The sequence below is a fragment of the Mauremys mutica genome, chromosome 1 (genome assembly GCF_020497125.1).
Source record: "Mauremys mutica isolate MM-2020 ecotype Southern chromosome 1, ASM2049712v1, whole genome shotgun sequence".
Taxonomy (NCBI): Eukaryota; Metazoa; Chordata; order Testudines; family Geoemydidae; genus Mauremys; species Mauremys mutica.
In genome coordinates this window covers 215,983,498-216,002,920 of record NC_059072.1, presented here as the reverse complement: position 1 = coordinate 216,002,920, position 19,423 = coordinate 215,983,498, and the positions used below count along the sequence as shown (strand labels likewise).

Sequence of the window (19,423 nt, the reverse complement as noted above, 5' to 3'; positions counted from 1 at the left end):
TCTCTTAAGATGTCTTTGATTTTTGTCTTTTTCATATTTTAAATTCTTCACCTTCCTCTGTCTGCCCACGAATTCCACCAGTGGTCTAAATCTTAAATAAATATAAATTAACTTGTTGGATGTCTAGTACATGATCTTATAAGAACAGAATATAAATTGTTGTAATCACATCATACTACTGAACAATTTTGGCAAGGAACATATTGTTTATTGGGTACCATAATAGTACTGGGTGTACCTCAAGTGAGTTGGACCTTCCATTTTGTTAAGCTTCTAAAAGTTAAATAAATTAAACATCTCTTCTTCCAAATCAACCAGATATTTCTCCCTCTTTCCAATAGGCCACAGTCTAACTATCTCTGCCAAATCCAAAAATGTTCTCTAAACACAACTTCCTGCCACTGTGATGATATATTTAATGGGAAAGTAGGAAGGTGTCTAAGCATGGCACTCTGTCTACAGAGCTCTGGTCATCTGCTTTGTTGAAACCTTGGGCTCTCTGGAGCTTCACCAGAATCTCCTCCAGACTGCATTGTGCTAATAAAATTTGTGAATGACACAATGTTGGGAGGTATAGCCAATATGGAGGAAGACCGGAATATCATTCAAGGAGATCTGGATGACCTTGTAAACTGGAGTAATAGAAATGAGATGATATTTAATAGTGCAACATCATGCATTTAGGGACTAACAACAAGAATTTTTTTTCTGTAAGCTGGGGATTTATCAGTTGGAAGTGTCAGAGGAGGCGCAACATTTGGGTGTATTGGTTGATCACAGGATGTCTATGAGCCATAAATGTGATGCAGACATGAAAAAGGCTAACACAATCCTAAGATGCATCATGTGAGGTATTTCTGGTAGAGATAGTGAAGTGTTAGTACCATTATGCAAGGCACTGGTGAGATCTCATCTGGAATACTGTGTGCAATTCTGGTCTCCCATGTTTAAGAAAGATGAATTCAAACTGGAACAGGTGCAGACATGGGTGACTAGGATGATCCAAGGAAGGGAAAACCTACTTTATGAGAAGAGACTCAAAGAGCTTGGCGTGTTTAGCCTAACCAAAAGAAAGCTGAGGGGAGATAGGATTGGGCTCTATAAATACATCAGAGGGATAAACACCACGGAGGGAGAGGATTTATTTAAGTTGAGCACCATTGTGGACACAAGAACAAATGGTTATAAACTGGCCATCAACAAGTTTAGGCTCGAAATTAGGCAAAGGTTTCTAACCATCAGAAGAGTGAAGTTCTGGAACAGCCTTCCAAAGGAAGCAGTGGGGGCAAAAAACCTAACTGGCTTCAGGACTGAGCTTGATAAGTTTATGGAAGGGATGGTATGAAAGGACTGTGTATGATTGTGTGTGGCCCATCGGTGACTGCCAGTAGCAAAAATCCCCAACTGCCGGAGTCGGGACACTAGCTGGGCAGGGCTCTGAATGACTACAGATAATTCTTTCCCAGGTATCTGCCTGGCGGGTCTTGGCCACATGCTCAGAGTCTAATCACCATATTTGGGATCGGGAAAGAATTTTCCCCAGGGTCAGATTGCCAGGAGTGGCAATAGGGGTCTATTTCAGGAGTGAGTGAGGTTCTGTGGCCTGTAATGTGCAGGATGTCAGACTAGATGGTTCCTTCTGACCTTAAAATCTATGACTCTCACCTTTGATTCTGAATGAACTCTACACTAACAAGATTTGAAGTAAGCAATAATCTATAAGAAATTTTCAGATAGTTTATGTGCTGATCCCCAAATGGATTTCAACAACAGGCAGAGAGAGAGAGGGAAGTTATCTGAATTATTCTGAATCTAAAAAAAGAGTTTAAGCCTAAATCTCATATTGTGATAAACCTAGAGTTGAGGTAAACTTCTGTTTTTTGTTCAATCCCAGTCTGGAGGTAATCCTATTTAATAGTAAATGTATTAACTCATAATGAATTGAAAGAATTACACAGATAGACAATTCACAGTACTTACAATTCCAAAAGGTTGCATATCACAGTTAACTTCCTCCATACTCACGATATAATATTAAACACTTTGCTAGTCTAATTCTCCTCTGCTGAGAATACTTATCTCATTTTACACTTTAACCTTGTGGTAATTATTGTACTTCTTAATTACTCTGTACTCTACTCATTTTGGAATTGCCTTTGAGGCTGTGGCGTATATGAAAGTTCCATTAATATCAGGCTGAACAGCTGTGAAGGCTGCTCCCTTTTCCAAAAGGGTACTTGCCCCTCTAAAATTGCCAGAAAGGGAGAGTTCCTCCTTACACAGACAACTAAGGCGTTGTTCTTGCCAGGGTGGAGTCATACTCCTGCCAACAATACTGTCATGATGCACAGCATGAGGTCAGGAGAACTGAGAGGGACACACTTAGTTACACTGATCCACAGCTAGCATGCTCATTGCCAAAGTCCTAGTAGGAAGACACGTTCCTTCCAATAGACTGATATTTGGGAAACCTCATCTGTCTTTAAGGGGCTGCCTCCAACAATTATGCATAATCGTTGCTGCTACTTTAAGCAACAGTAGCAAGTGCCCTCCCTCCAAACAGCATATCATCATAAATAAATGTTACTTATTAATAAAAGAATCAAGCCAGAAGTGAGTTTGGACCTCTTCCTCTCACTGTGACCTCACAACTGGAGTTACAACACCATAATACCAGCCACATGCATGCACCATTTTGGGAGGTAAAGAGGGAACAGAGAATCACAAGTTACAAAAGGGAAGTTAGAAGAGGGAATTTCGGATGGAAGTGATCATCTGTTTGACACTAGGTGTAGTTGACACCTAGGCTTTGGAACAAAGAGGTGACTGTGTCATGATACCAGTTCCTGAGACTACTGGTTCTCCAACTGAAACCAAAAGTAGACAGCAAAAAAATGCAAATGGAATGGTCACTGGAGCAATCAAGTGCCGTGCTGTTCCTCCCAGCTATGAGGCAACATAGAAGGAGGAGATTTTTTATATTTTCTTATGTGCACTACATGGACATGACTCTTGACTCAACCGGCTCAATGTTCATATAGCAAATAGTGCCTTACAAGGCTTGCACAATCCAGGGAAAGTATTCTTCCAGGCCAAATAGATTATTTTAAATACCAATTAAAAGAAAAGAAAAAAGAAAAATCTGCTATAGATTTTTTGTACATGACCAACCATGGAAAAGGTCAGGATAAGGACTCTGTCCCAAGTAGGGTGGAAGTTTCATGAGGTTCTGCTTCATAGACTTTCCTCTGCATTGTTCCTTATGCTTAGAAACAAGACCATTAAAATCTGTCTATCCTTGAAATCTATGACAATTTGGCAGGCCAGGGCCATTGCTTGAGACACTGTGCCTACACACTGATGCTGGGGGTGACTCTACAACTACCTAGGCTCATTCACATTTGGTTAGCATGGCAACTTAGTATTTTATTCACTTGTGAAGTTAAGTTCTCTGCTGTTTATCATAACAATTAAAGAAACCCTGCAACTTCAAATAGCAACCCATTCAATTTTACACTCCACTCTCTGGTTAATAGTCCCTTACCTAATTTTCAACTTGTTGAAGGTCAGCTCTATTGCAATGTACCATGTAGGCACAAAATTTTGGAAGAGCTATGGATCCACAAGATAGTGGCAGATGTGGATACTCAGCACTTCTAATAATCAAGCCCTGCCAGTTTTGTCTGTAAGCCTTTGTCACAGCTTCCTCCAGGATACTGCATCCTTGCTTGTACTGTTGAGAACCATAGTTAAGAAAACCTTTTTACTGTCATTATTGTTTTCCAATATTTAATTTACTGTGTGCAACCACTACATAATAAAGAAACTAATGCACATTAAACTGAGATACTGGAAAAAATACTAAGTTGCAAGCTGTGTATATTTTACTTGTAAGAAAACGGTAGTAAAGGAGGAACATAACATTCAACACGCTTAGGTCCAGAGTCTGCCCTCCTTATTTTGATTACTACTATCATATTTGACAAATAATTCCATTTCATCAATGGGACTATTCATGCATTAAGGTGAGTCAGCATAGTAGAATCTGTCCCTAGTAGAATTGTTTGTAGATTTTATTGCAGTGCTGGGAATTATTTAATGTAATGAAGATGACAATTTCTGGTTTTAGTTTGTCAAGTTGCACTCAAAAGCATATACCAACTGCAATTTTTCTTCAGTGTGTATTTTTCCTGTTTTACAATAAACCCTTTTTCTTTTGCTAGGAAAAAAAATCTAAAAGCTCAAGTCTGGAAATTAACAGGAAATTTGACAAATTCAATTATCAAAGTACGTGATGGGGCTCCCGCCCCACATGAACATAAGAACGGCCATACTGAGTCAGACCAAAGGTCCATCCAGCCCAGTATCCTGTCTACCGACAGTGGTCAATGCCAGGTGCCCCAGAGGGAGTGAACCTAACAGGTAATGATCAAGTGATCTCTCTCCTGCTATCCATCTCCACCCTCTGACAAACAGAGGCTAGGGACACCATTCCTTACCCATCCTGGCTAATAGCCATTAATGGACTTAACCTCCATGAATTTATCTAGTTCTCTTTTAAACCCTGTTATAGTCCTAGCCTTCACAACTTCCTCAGGCAAGGAGTTCCACAGGTTGACTGTGTTCCATGTGAAGAACTTCCTTTATTTGTTTTAAACCTGCTGCCCATTAATTTCATTTGGTGGCCCCTAGTTCTTATATTATGGGAACAAGTAAATAACTTTTCCTTATTCACTTTCTCCACGTCACTCATGATTCTATATACCTTTATCATATCCTCCCTTAGTCTTCTCTTTTCCAAGCTGAAAAGTCCTAGCCTCTTTAATCTCTCCTCATATGGGACCTGTTCCAAACCCCTAATCATTATAGTCGCCCTTCTCATAACCTTTTCTAATGCCAATATATCTTTTTTAAGATGAGACCACATCTGTACGCAGTATTCAAGACTTGGGCATATCATGGATTTATACAAGGGCAATAAGATATTCTCCGTCTTATTCTCTATCCCTTTTTGACTGATTCCTAACATCCTGTTTGATTTTTTGACTGCCGCTGCACACTGCATGGACATCTTCAGAGAACTGTCCACGATGACTCCAAGATCTCTTTCCTGATTAGTTGCAGCTAAATTAGGCCCCATCATACTGTATGTATAGTTGGGGTTATTTTTTCCAATGTGAATTTACTTTACATTTAATTTCATTTGCCATTTTGTTGCCCAATCATTTAGTTTTGTGAGATCTTCTTCACAGTCTGCTTTGGTCTTAACTATCTTGAGCAGTTTAGTATCATCTGCAAATTTTGCCACCTCACTGTTTACCCCTTTCTCAAGATCATTTATGAATAAGTTGAATAGGATTGGTCCTAGGACTGACCCTTGGGGAACACCACTAGTTACCCCTCTCCAGTCTGAGAATTTACCATTTATTCCTACCCTTTGTTCCCTTGTCTTTTAACCAGTTCTCAATCCATGAAAGGATCTTCCCTCTTATCCCATGACTTGATTTACATAAGAGCCTTTGGTGAGGGACCTTGTCAAAGGCTTTCTGGAAATCTAAGTACACTATGTCCACTGGATCCCCCTTGTCCACATGTTTGTTGACCCCTTCAAAGAACTCTAATAGATTAGTAAGATTTCCCTTTACAGAAACCATGTTGATTTTTGCCCAACAATTTATGTTCTTTTATGTGTCTGAAAATTTTACTCTTTACTATTGTTTCAGCTAATTTGCCTGTTACTGATGTTAGACTTACCGGTCTGTATATGCCGGGATCACCTCTAGAGCCTTTTAAAAATACTGGTGTTACATTAGCTATCTTCCAGTCATTGTGTACCGAAGCTGATTAAAGGACAGGTTACAAACCATAGTTCATAGTTCCGCATTTTAACATTTGAGTTCTTTCAGAACTCTTGGGTGAATGCCATCTGGTCCCGGTGACTTGTTACTATTAAGTTTATCAATTAATTCCAAATTTCCTCTAGTGACACTTCAATCTGGGACAATTCCTCAGATTTGTCACCTACAAAAGCCAGCTCAGGTTTGAGAATCTCCCTAACATTCTCAGCCATGAAGACTTAAGCAAAGAATTCATTTAGTTTCTCTACAATGACTTTATCATCTTTAAGTGCTCCTTTTGTATCTCAGTCGTCCAGGGGCCGCACTGGTTGTTAGCAGGCTTCCTGCTTCTGATGTACTTAAAAAACATTTTGTTATTACCTTTGGAGTTTTTGGCTAGCTGTTCATCAAACTCCTTTTCTTATTACATTTTTACACTTAATTTGACAGTGTTTATGCTCCTTTCTATTTACCTCACTAGGATTTGACTTCCACTTTTTAAAAGATGCCTTTTTATCTCTCACTGCTTCTTTTACATGACTATTAAGCCACAGTGGCTCTTTTTTAGTTCTTTTACTGTGTTTTTTAATTTGGAGTATACATTTAAGTAGGGCATCTATTATGGTATCTCTGAAAAGTTTTCATGCAGCTTGCAGGGATTTCACTCTAGTCACGGTACATTTTAATTTCTATTTAACCTCATTTTTCATAGTTCCCCTTTCTGAAATTAAATGCCACAGTGTTGGGCTGTTGAGGTGTTCTTCCCACCACAGGTACATTAAATGTTGTTATATTATGGTCACTATTTCCAAGCAGTCCTGTTATAGTTATCTCTTGGGCCAGATCCTGTTGTCCCCTCAGGACTAAATCGAGAATTGGCTTCTCCCCTTGTGGCTCAAAGGGGTTAATAGAGCCCTAGGGAAGCAGCCAATCAGAGAAGGGCTGAGGGGAGCAGCAATCAGACCCAAGCAGGTCCATATAAAAAGGAAGCTGCAGAGCAGAGGAGGGTAGTTGTCTGCTGGGAGCCCAGGGAGGAAGGACTGTGTGTCTGGAGGGCTGAGAGAACTGACAGCACCCTGGACAGAGCAGTGCTGCTAGCAGGGACTGGGGGAGTGAGAGTGTGCACTCCTGGCTGGCTGCTGGGGTTTGCAGGCTGAGACCCTGAAGCAAGGGAAAAGAAGATTCTGGGACCATGAGGAAGTCGCTGCAATAGCCACTAAAGGAAGCATACTTCAGGTCCTCCGGAATGGGGGTGCACAGTGTGAGGCATAGCTGGAGGGCTGTGTCACTGAAGAGGATGCTGCTGTCCTTGGAGAGATGGGGGTCCTAGAGCAGGAGTGACAGTTGCGAGGCACTATCCGAAGAGGGCATGCTACCATGCAGAGATAATTCCCAAGACAACAAGCAGGAGGTGCCAGAGTGGTGAGTGAACCCCATTACAAAGTAAAATATGCTTTTTAAAAAAAAAATCTGAAATTTGGCCAAACCATTACATTTGAATTTTTAAATACCAGAAATCTCTTCCAAAATATAACCAGATGTCTGTAGACTCTGCTACAATATAAAATATTGCAAAAGCCATATAATCAGATAATATGATTAATTTTCAAAATGGCTATGAGAATTTTGACTATATTCAAAGCTCCTGCTCTCTGAAATAATTTTAAATGAACTATAGTCTCTTTAAAACTTGAATATAGTCAGAAAGTAAGATTAGAATCTTAGTTTCTGTGCATAACAAACTGTTAACACATAGTACAATATTGTGAGCATTATAGTTTGCTACATTTCCTTTCATGGTAGTAAGGTTATGTTTTTGTTTCTACCCCTTTCTAATTAATAGCATCACAATTTTCTTATTATTTTTGAATGTTAGGGCTAACAGATTGCCAGCTCAGCCTGGAGCAATAGGGCAATTCACTTATGTCTGAATAGCAAAGAAATGCTAAAAGGTCATAGCACGTTCAAGCCAATTCATTTGTTAGCAGAGATCAAAAGGAGATGTTGATTGCATTGTTTTCACCTATCTGTATTCTGTTGTCTTCTGTCACATTACATGTAGTTACATTATGTATACCCTGTAATTAGATAATCCTAGATCAAAGGTGTATTTACTTGATGTTTAAACTTCATGAAAACAAATTAAAGATTCTTTGGATTCCTGAAACAAAATGCATTATGTATGCATCTGTAATTGGCCTGCCCATCAAACAGAATTGAAGCCTTGGAACTGTAAATGAAGCAACACGCTAACTTCAAAGCATGGGTCATGGTGTTCAACAATGGGAAATCCACAGTCTGCATTTAGTCAACAGAGAAAAAGCCCATGCTGTCATGGAGATACTTGCTAGATTGCTTTCTGGGGAAAACCACTATAAGAGTGGCTCCAGGGAGCAATGTTGTATCTCTGTACTGTTTTGGATTTTAACAGGATGGAATACTGAACAAATGGCCCAAGATCCCATCACTACATCTCTGCTATCATATTGGACTTACAAATGTTGACTCACCTGTTAATGTATTTTATCTGCTTTAACCTCTCAATAACACATTTCTTTTTCTTAGCTAATAAACCTTTAATTAGTTTCCTAGAGAAATTGACTGTCAGCGATGTCTTTGGTGTGAGATCCAGAGTCGTCATTGACCAGACTGACCCTTTGAGGATGAGAGTAACTGAATGTGAGATGATTTTTTCTTTTAATAACCTTTCATCACAAAGTCCAGCTTGTCTGGGTGGTAAAGGGGGGCTGGAGAGCCTAAGGGGACTGTGTGTGGCTCCAAGACTAATACAGTAATCCAGGAGTGCACATTTGTTACTGGCTTGGTGAAATCTTGGTGAATATACCGTCAGTTAGGGGTGACTGTACTGTTTTCTAACAGGCTGAGCTGAGGCTTGCTCTCTCAGTGGTGGGTCACTCCAGACAGAGTGACAAAAATATAAAGCAAAATTAACTTACCATTCCATTCAGAAAGTGCTTTGCTAACAGAATTCTTGTGTATTTATCCCATCCCTAAGATTATCATCTATTTCAACCCCCATGTCATTACCATTCACCATCTGTTCCACCAAGGCCTCCGCTGATCTGCTGGTGTCTTGCAGTTTCCTGTACTTCTCAGACTTTTCTCGCTCGATGGCCTGTAGCATGACAGGAAAGGTGAGAATTTAGACAGAGATTTTGAAGACACCAAATAATTAATCTGTACATCCTCTACCGCCGTGAAGTCTTTTCTTTTTACCCTGTCAAATCACCCTGCTAACCTCCTGACTTGGCAACAGAACAAACCTCACAAAGTTGGATATGCTTCTGGCCACATAACTTTAGGAAAGAAAGGTCAAATAATAAATTTCCATGTGCAAGCATGACAAGATTATTTGATAAATGATACATGTAGGTACTTTATAGAGAAATAGCACAATTTCCCCATGTGCCCAGAAGAACAGACAAGTTCCACCAGAATTCAGTGGGAAATAATTGTCTTACTGAAGCACAAAAGATCCTTGAGTTATGTACCCAGAAGTCCGAATGCCTCACACAGGTGAGTGCAGCACCACAGTAACTCAAGCTGGACTTTGCAGTGTGGTTGGTACCACCCAGGAGCTGATCTCTCACTCTGAACATGCAATGAAGACATACTAAGTGGCATGACTATAAAAGGTGTTGAGAGCCCTCACAACTTGTAATGAAGCCAAATAAATTAGGCCACTGCTTTAGATACCTAAGTATAGATTTAGATGACTAACATTGCACTCCTTATTTACATAGATAAGTATATATAAACACACTTTTTTAAAGTGATACTGGACTTGAAATAGCTTTTAAAAATGCATTTATTTTAACAAAGATGATTAAAGTGCATTAAATATTAATACCAATACTTTTCTGATAAAACACTTAATTTGTACATCACAACTACCAGTGTGTGAATTAACAGCAGCAATGCTCAAAATACCTCAAATTAATTCAAAATTGGTTCTCTCTTCTTCAAAATTATCATGCTAACAGAATCATACACAGTAAAAATGGACTTTCTGAATACAGTGTTTTTCACTGTACCTGAAAATTTGGGGATTTTGCATATTTTTGTATCAAAATGAATGGCTTGAAAAAAATAAAGGAAATAAAATTGGGAAGTACAAATGTATATTTTTTAAATGAATTTAAGCTCTGATTCTACAATGGCATGTACAAAGACAGAATCCTGACCATGCAAATGTCCTCAGTGATGCCAATGTAGCAGATAGAGCCTAACTGTGCACATCTTATACCAGGCCTGGGGCTTCAGAGAGCCACCTTCAACAGCCTCACACAGTCCTATTCACACATATCCAAGACCTACCATTATCTCATTGTATGTTTTATCGTGAATTATATATACACATAGCTGCTATCTATTCTTATAATACCTTTCATCATATATTTTAATAATTTTATATGTCCACTGTAACAATATGCCAAATTTTATAGAAAATATTTACATCAATTTAATTTTGTGCAAATAACACATCTGAAATAATGAAGATGAGGATTGATGTTTAGTGAGGAATTAAGTTTGGGAACACTTTGGTAAGCATATGTTTTATTATACATTTATAAACACACACATAAAAACAGAGGTTATGAAATAATGCATGATAGTGTGATGTGGTATCTAGATTTTATCTGAATGAATTTAAGGTGACTGCATTGCTCACTTATGGCTTGCATGGGTCATTCCTAACAAGTACAAATAAAATCTTTATGCCACACCATCATGCGTTTTATATATATGTCACATACATTACAGAAAAACTGTTGTAGAAATGCACTTTAGAGAGCTTTAAAAATGGACATGGGATTGTTTTGTTTGTTTGTTTCACTCTGCCTGTAAAGCCAGGTGATGTAGTTACCCTTAGTCTAACTGTAGAGAGGCCAGAAGGAACCATAAAAACTACTCTAATTAATCTATATATAGATTATTTATATAGATTTTTATGTATTTATATATAGAATACTGATTTTTGTAAGCATAAAAATGACACGGCATTTAAGTCTGTGATCCTGAACCTTCCAAGGCCAGACACAAATACTGTGAGTGCCAGTGGAAAGTTCAGAAACTCCCCTTGCATATGGTAAAAAGTTCCTATTTCCAGAAGATAACAGACTTTTCATAGTTCTGACATTTTTACATCTATAGAAAACATGTCACTAGCCCAAGACAAATTTCACCTTTTGAGGTCCTTAGTCGAGGTTGTATTTTGGGGGCAGAAAGGGGAAATATTTACTGCTGCTTATCAATGCTGATTAGTATTGTCCCACTATTACCCTGTGCGCCCACCAGCTCCCTGCTATATCCACCAGTTGTCTGTCTTATTCTTCAATTGTAAACTCCTAGGACTGTCTCTTCATTAGATACATGTACAGTACTTAGCACAATTGGATGGGGGATTCCTAGGTGCTAATGCAAGCCAAATAATAATGATTGCTATCATCTTGGCAGGCTGATTTTTTTTTAAAGTGACTTTTTTAAAGCTGACTTGAGGTGTGTGCGCATGTTAGAATAAGTCCCATAAGTTATGGATTAAGGGGCAGAGTATAGATGAAATAGTCAACGTTGCATGATGAAGAACCACATGAATTAATTTCTCACATGGACAGAATTGCCACTTGAGTGGGGTGTGTGTCACCTCCCCTCCCCTCCCCAGCCCATGTGCATGTATATCCATACAACAAGGTGATAAATATAATGTTAAGATTGTATTCAAAAGTCTGGAAATACCAAAGTAAAGGTGGCCCACACAACATGAATTCTGCTCCCTTGTGTGTATGCATTCTGAGATACTTTGAGATTATTTTTAAGTACATGATCACATTTTTCCACAGGTCCCATCATCATTAATTCTGCAGGCTCAACAGTGCACAGTGAATGAAATAACTTTTAAATATTTATGGTTAGCCTCATAAGTTATTTCCCTGTGCCTCATAAATGGTGCATCACCCATTCCTGCACTGAATGAGGCAGGGGGTCCTGTCAACACCCCTCTCATTTACCTCTTCAACCCTCCTTCATTATTATATATTTCTCATCTTCTGTAGTGAATGAGGTAGTACTCTTCTGGACCCAAGGCTCATTCACTACAAAAGTGGATTGAGGTTATGATTGTGCAGAAAACCTTAATTTTGGCATTTCCAAACCTTTGAGTGCTACATATCAGAACCTTAACAACTGCAGTAGTCAAACATTTTCTGAGGAAAAGTTTTTCCATTGAAAAATAGGGCTTTTATTTATTTTTTTAAAAAATCAATATTTTTCACACAAATATTGTCAATCAACTTTTCATGTTTCAATATTTTTCTGGAAAAATAAAACATTTTGGAAACAAAACATCTGTGGAAAAATATCCTTAATTTTTAAGAATTTTTCTATTTTTAAATGCAAATTTTCCCTCAATTTCTGACTGCGCTTCAATTAGCAAAAGCTGTGAAAAAAAGTCAAAGTGTGGAAAAACCTACTTTCCCATGCATTATTATTGTTTTCCAACTTCTGCCATTTGGCAGTCAGTAACAAAATATTGAAAGTGTGACAGAGAAACAGTAACACTTGCACATTTAAGTAGTCTGTTAAAATTGAAATGTGAACATGTTACTTCTAAAACTGAAATGTTTTTTTCCTTACCTTCCCACTTTTCATTCCTGTTTCCCAGCTGGTGCCACTGGAAAAAGTTGGGAAACAGTAACCAAGTATTTGATAGTGAGCAAAAAACCCACTTGACTCACACTTTTGAAATTTCCTACAGGAAAAACTGGAGTTTCCAATGGTAAATTTCAAATGCAAGAAAAATTCTCATTTTCCAGTCAACTTTACTTGACAGTCCTCTTTATGAGTGGTTATTTTTGTAAGTACTTTGTTAGCTTCAAAAAAAAATGACAATAGGAAAAAAAAACGTGCATCTATTTTCTAGTCAGCAGTAGAACACTTCACTCCTACGCAACTTGCTATACTACCCACACAGTGAGACAACAGTTCATGCCCCTTCGTGATAATCTGATAAAAGCAGACTATCACACTACAGGATCTTAGTCATATATAATAGTTTCATCTTATCAGCAACCGACATTTAAAATGTTTTATTCTTAAATCTACAGTGGTTCATCAGGCACTGTTCACAAAAACACTTTAAAAATTAAAACTCCTCAATTTGGTCAATAGCAATGTAGGGAGTCATTCCCCACTCTCCACCATGCAGGCCCAATCCTGAAAAACTAGGAGGCTACTATTGAATCATACGATTTTATTTGGTAACAAACTATCCAAGATCATTACATGCAGCACTACCATGTCTACAATGGAAACATTAAACAAATTTTAAATCGCTGCTGTGTGATTCCCAGTTTTGATACACTAGCCGCAAGCTGCACAATGAGAGTTTCTGTTCAAAATCTTAGGGCTTGTCTACACAGTTAGTCATTGCATGGCAAACCAAGGTGTGAACGTACAGTGTTGCATACAAAGCTGTAAGGACAAGTCCTAAGCTCTAAGGTGCAGAGTTCAACTTCTTTAAAAAAGGTTTTGATCCAAACACAATACATCTGTAAAGTAGCTCTAAAAGGCAGCTATAAAAGGAAAAAAAGAAAATTTAGGAGCTTGAGATTGCTAAGGGGCCAAATTTAAGTGGTTTGATCATTGTACTTTGTGAACTCACCAGAAACCCAAATTTTGGAAATATGGGAAAGTTTAAATTCAGCTCTGAATTTTCAGGCTTCTAAACGTTATTTTCTTCGCTAACTACATCATTGTAAAGATGTTTATTGTTAAATTATTGATATATATTCTCAACCTTGGACGACCCCTTAAAGTTTTCTGTCTAGTTAATTTTCATTATTTTCTCCACCTAAGCCCTTTACATTCAGATTCACAGTAACAAAGGAACCAGTCAATATAGCTGAACAAAGAACACTTTAAAGCATTGCTAAAATTGTTTTCTGTAATGTACATATCACATACAGAATTCATGAAGGTGTGGAATGGGGTAAAAGGTTTTATTGGCATTCATTTTAGATTACGTGCATTACTTATATGGTCATCCCATAATGAAACCTTCATACCACATAACCATGTATTCCTGATAAAGCATCGTATAAGACCAAAATAAAGAGATATCCAGTGAACTCTGGATCAGATCCATAATCTCTCTCTGTTCCTGTGTGTGAATAAACCCAGTGTGTGTGTGTGTGTGTGTGTGTGTGTGTGTACATATGCACATGTGTACGCATGCCTATATATATTTACAGGTGTAGGGGTGTGTGTGTCTGTGTGTGTGTGTGTGTAAGAAAGAGTATAATACATGTATACAGACAGCCTTGTTGAATCATCATTTCTATAATCTTTATCGTTTTTGTCTTAACATTTGTAATTAAATAGTTCTAGTCAATAGCTGGCTTTTGACTCTGGAGATGCAGATTTCAGCAGGCAGCCCATACCTCATCATCTTATTTTTCCTTGTTCTGACCCTTATTTCCACAGAAATAAAAGTGAGAACTGGCAGCCAGCAGTTGTGAAAGCTCTTGTTAATTTAAGGTGCTGGCTGCCACTTCCCACCTCTGCTTCCATTTCCAAGGAGAGAGAGGTTGTGTCTGAAAAAAATCAAGTACAGGCAAGTTTTCAAATCTGGCTGTTTAAAAACTTCCCCTTACTTTACTTCTGCCAGCAGCTGAGCAGTGTCCAGTACAGATTTCGGCCACTAGCTGTCACCAATGATCTTTAAAAGTTTCCCCTATTGTCAAGGCTGATTCCCCACTCTGTCACTTCGAGTGTAGAAGGTGGGGCCCCACAAGGATTCTAAAAATCAGTATTTGCCATTCCAGGCTTGTATTAAACGCCCAACGTTACAGCTTCTCTCTGATCTCGGCTTGGTAAATGCTGCCACCACCCAAATGCAAAAAAACAACAATTCTTGGACCCAGGAAGGAGCATTTGGGAATTCCTCCCTGTGGGGCACCCTCAAGCCCTTTCACACACACTCCCTCCAGGGAAGAGCTGAGAAAGAAAAAGGAAATTAGCTGTTTCCCCCAGCTAATCAAGCAGCATATGCACAAACCTCTCAGGACACTAAAAATCCAATGCTGTTCTTAAAAAAGATAAATTTTATTAAAAACAAAAAGTAGGAAAATACATCTGGAACTTAGGGTTTTGCTAGATTTTAAAAGAGCAATTCCAAAAATTAAGCACCCAAAATAGCTTTCTTGGGGGTTAAGCTTAAAGGTTACAAGCAAACAAAAGCATCTGGGGTTAGCACAGAGGAGATCCACAAACCAAAATAAAGAAATAACCTGGTAGCATCTAACTAAACATTCCCTATTCAAATTATTCCTTCTGGGTATGAAAAGTACTTTTCAAACCTTACATGGCATTTCTGCTTATAGCATTGCTACTCCATGTTCCTGCAGCCCAGAGAACAACAGACAAAGGGAAAATTTCTTTCCCCATTTAAAAAAGTTCTAGCCTTCCCATTGGCTCTTTTGGTCAGGTAACCACTCTTTTTTCTTTACCTGGGGGACTTTTTAACCCTTTACAGGTAAAGCAAGTAAAGAACAGCTCCCAAGAGGGATTTTACAGCTAAATGGCTGGCTGGGTGTCCATCAAAGGGAGCTATCTTCCCCTTTATTTATCACACTGCACCCGCAACCTGTAGACCCTCAAATGAGCAGTTACTCAAGGCAAAATGTAATCTTTTAAAAATAAAGATGTTCCTCCAAACCTAACTCAGCTGTGGTCTTTTTATAAAGCTCTTCAGTGTTAACCTGAGACAATAATGTTTGTTATTTCTCCCATTTCTTTTTAGAAGAGGAAGTCCTTCATTTTTTTTCCTACCCTGCATCCCAATCTTTGATCTCAGAAACAGATTTTTCTGCACTGTTTTCCAGAACAGGTGATTGGAAACAAGCTTCTCAGTCATGCTATTACTCATTCTAAGGTCGTCTCTGGAAGATCTGAAAGATCCTGTTGTCTCCAATCCCTTGAACCCAACTTCCAATATTACAGTATCTGGGGGGACCAAAATGGAGGGGAGGACCATGCAGGAATCCAATCCAGCAGAGTTTCATGTAATCATATATATCTTTTGGCAAAGAGATCTGAAAATATGGTGCTTCTACTGACCTCCCACCCCCAAACTCTGCCTCTCCATCAACAAAAGAGGAGCAAGTATAGGAGCCCAACTAGAGTATGAGGCAAGAGCAGCTGGGAACCACAGTTGGGAGCAAAGTAGGTCTGTGGTTCACCTACCTCCATCTCTCACTTGCAGGGACATAGATCACCGCCTCCTTGGGAGCAAAGGAAGGAAAGAAGGAGGGCAGTGAACGAACCATGGCTCCTGAATCCCTTAAGGATATTATAAAGTATTATAAAACTGACATTAGGAAGGGGAACATCTTATTGGCTAAGGCCATCTGATTGTGCAAGTGCTCAGAATAATTACAAAGGTCCGGGCAAGAGCTAATTTGCCAACTTTGAGGTGGTTATGCTCCTAAAAATGGAAACAAAGGGAACCTTCAATTATTTAAAAAAACCCAAAACAATAGTATAATGGGCGAAGCGCTCAGAAAATTAAGTGTCTATCTCTTTATGAATTCAATTGTCCCCGTCACTCTAATATCTGAATGCCTGCATCCATCATATCTTCTGCATGTACCGTGCCAGTTTTGTTTCTAATATGTGCACATTTCATGGAGCAGACAGAAAATGATCAGAGTAAAATCATTTACCATATAATTATTAATATTACTTCAGAAAAATGCACTTCCAAGTACACAAAAATGAGCGGGTGGCATCAGAAAGCTGCTTTCAGTATACCGCAGACTACTCAGTGCTTTCTTCCAGTATTGCTATGGAGACTATTGATTAAACACAAACCACTGCAAGGTAAGTGAGATAACAAGAAACTTTTGAATATATACTTCTGGAGGGCTGAAATTCAATGTTCCTTCATCTTATCAGAGCTGATTTAAGATGGAGAGACAGATAGGAAGACAAACATATGCAGAAATTATTTAGTGTTGGTAATCCTGCTCTATTTGCAGTACATGGAGTAAGAATTTATATTTGTTCATTTTTAAACAAACATTTGTAAAATATCACGGGCTTTGAGTGTAATAGCTAGCTAGACATGGATTTCTCCTTCTCGTACTCAGAATAAAGCAGTTAATTTTTGCAACTATTTTCAAAAATCAAATTATTTCCACATATTCAAATATTTTAGTGTTTAACAGACTAAATTCAGAGTGTGTGAGAAACACACCCAGTGCTATGGCTTACACACTGCAAAATCATCACTGAGGACATAGAAGATTAAAGAATCATTTTTCAAGTGTTCCATGCTACCATGGCCAGACTTGTTTAAATTCAACTGAGCATTATGATTGTTAATATTTGGGATCTTTACTAGAATAAAATACTGATACTTCCTTAACATATAGTATAATATGATTTTGCTTTTTAATATGTGACACTAACATAAAAATACTAAAATTAAAAGAGTAGTAGTATGGTTGTATACATAGCGTGCTCTATATAAAGCTTGATTCTGCAATCATTTAGACTTGTACAAATCTGCTGTACAAGTTAAAAGTGTGCGGATTTGGATGTATGGATCAACACCACCTCAGGCACAACATATATCAAGCTGTCAGCCAAATCTGGCACACACAAAATTAATGCGCATCTGAAAGTTTGGCTGTGTATGGTCAATCAATGTTTGCCAATCTACAGTTCAACTTTTTTTAGATATGGACTTTGAAAGTACTTTGAAAAATTAATACAAATTGACAAATATGAGAGTATATTTTCCTACATTGACTCTTTCTCTGAGGTCTGACAGGTTGCCTTCTTTTCTATATATTGCAAACTCGGGGCTCTGAAGTACAGCTTCTGAGCGGGTCATCCAACTGTGTAGTTCTGTTGTATCGACATCAAACCTGAGATATAGAGAAATAAAAGAAAATATTTTCTTTATACATAAAACTTAAAATTAACAATCACATCAAAGATGTTATACCAGAATTATGAATTAAATATGAAAAAAGTGGTGACTGCCATCAGAAGCAGAAGCTCTAGATATGTGGCATCTCCTGGAATGCAACCTAACTGTCAACTGTAAAACTTAGGAGCCCTTCTGTAAACTTACAAATGCTTCCTAGTTTTTTATACTAATCTGTCTACTGAACAGACAACTCCACTTTCACATCCAGCTTTCCAGACTTCTGAGCTGACTTCTTTTGTAAAATATGCAAAGAATGACTTTCACAGCTAAGACAAGCTATTGTCTCAATTAGGGAGGAAGGCTTCTCTCTGGGTTAACCGATGCACTTATAGCCTTCATACCACAAAGGTTCTAATTCTACCCTCTACTGAGCTGATATGAAGGATACAGGTCGGAGGAGGGAGAGAGTCTTTCCCAATTGATTTATGTTAGCTCTAGTTACCAGTCACCCGACCTTTAAAAAATATAAAAATTTAGTACCATGTGGAATTATTTTCTGTGTCCCCGCCCTCCCCCCCACACTTTTCAGTACCTTATTTTATAGCTGTTTTTAAAAATGGATTTTATTTCTTCACTATCCCCTGCAACATGGATTCACCTATTGTCATTCAGAAAGAGAGGAGTTCAAAATGAAGGTGCATTTAGGACCAGGTTTATTATGTGCAGGGACCTAATTTGCTGAGAAGTGTGGAGGAGTCATGAAGCTGCAAGTTGATTTAGTCTTTACACCAAACGGTTAAAGATTTGCCTCCCTCTCCAGTCCTCTTGCCAGCACAGGTGGAGAAAGAATGCAAAGAGAGTCTATGTAGATTTAAACACATTGGGACCAAAGAAGCTGCTCTACAGAACCCAAAATCAAATTACTTCAGACAATTTCTCTAAATAATTCCCTGACTTTAAAATGGGCTTTTGCCTGGCATATATTTAAAAATCTGATAATTTATTGTCTTTGAAATTCTTTCCCTTAAGTAGTGTGCATACTTTGGTTTTCCAGCTGCAGAATGTGTGTCTGTCATCCTCCATGCCACTACCTTAACCAAGGTGCTGTCTTTTACTCTACCTTCTGTCTGTAGCCTAACACAGCCTGGCTGTATTAAAATCTTGCTTCTTCTTAACTCCACCGTATGTCAAAGATCTGACCTTTGCACTCTGTCTATACCATTTGAAATCTCATATAGGCTTTTATCATCCCTTATCTTCATTACTGCAACTCCTTTTTCTAAGCATCCTTACCTCTCTCCCTTTTACCTTACTGCTTATTAGCTACATTCAAAACTCTTCTGCTGAGGCCACCCTCATGGTCTCTTGTTCTAACAGTCCCTCCACTGAATCAAATATAAACTTTACCTTTAAGGCAGTTCACAACTTAGTTCCTTTCTACTTACCTACTTCTGTATTTTATGACTCTCAGACACCACTTCCATTTCACCAACTCTGTCAGCCTTGATCCTGTTTACCTACTCTCCCACAAGCATCTTCACACTTTCTTCTCTGCTGGTTCTTATACATAGCATACTTTTCTGAGCTAGTCAGTAAAATCACTACCCTTTCTTCCAAATCTTATCTCAAG

The 19,423-nt window shown here is 38.3% G+C and overlaps 1 protein-coding gene across 15 annotated transcripts in view; it reads right to left on the bottom strand.

Annotated features, from left to right (window-relative positions):
• Positions 1–19,423, bottom strand: part of DMD (dystrophin) — a 2,044,659-nt gene that overhangs the window by 1,201,646 nt on the left and 823,590 nt on the right. For all 15 annotated transcript variants that reach the window (XM_044996713.1, XM_044997415.1, XM_045002732.1 and 12 more), the window contains 2 exons: positions 17,665–17,788; positions 8,886–8,973 (listed from right to left, as the gene is read on the bottom strand). In XM_044996713.1, the coding sequence (XP_044852648.1) occupies positions 8,886–8,973; positions 17,665–17,788 (212 nt within the window). The remainder of the gene's footprint in view (positions 1–8,885; positions 8,974–17,664; positions 17,789–19,423) is intronic.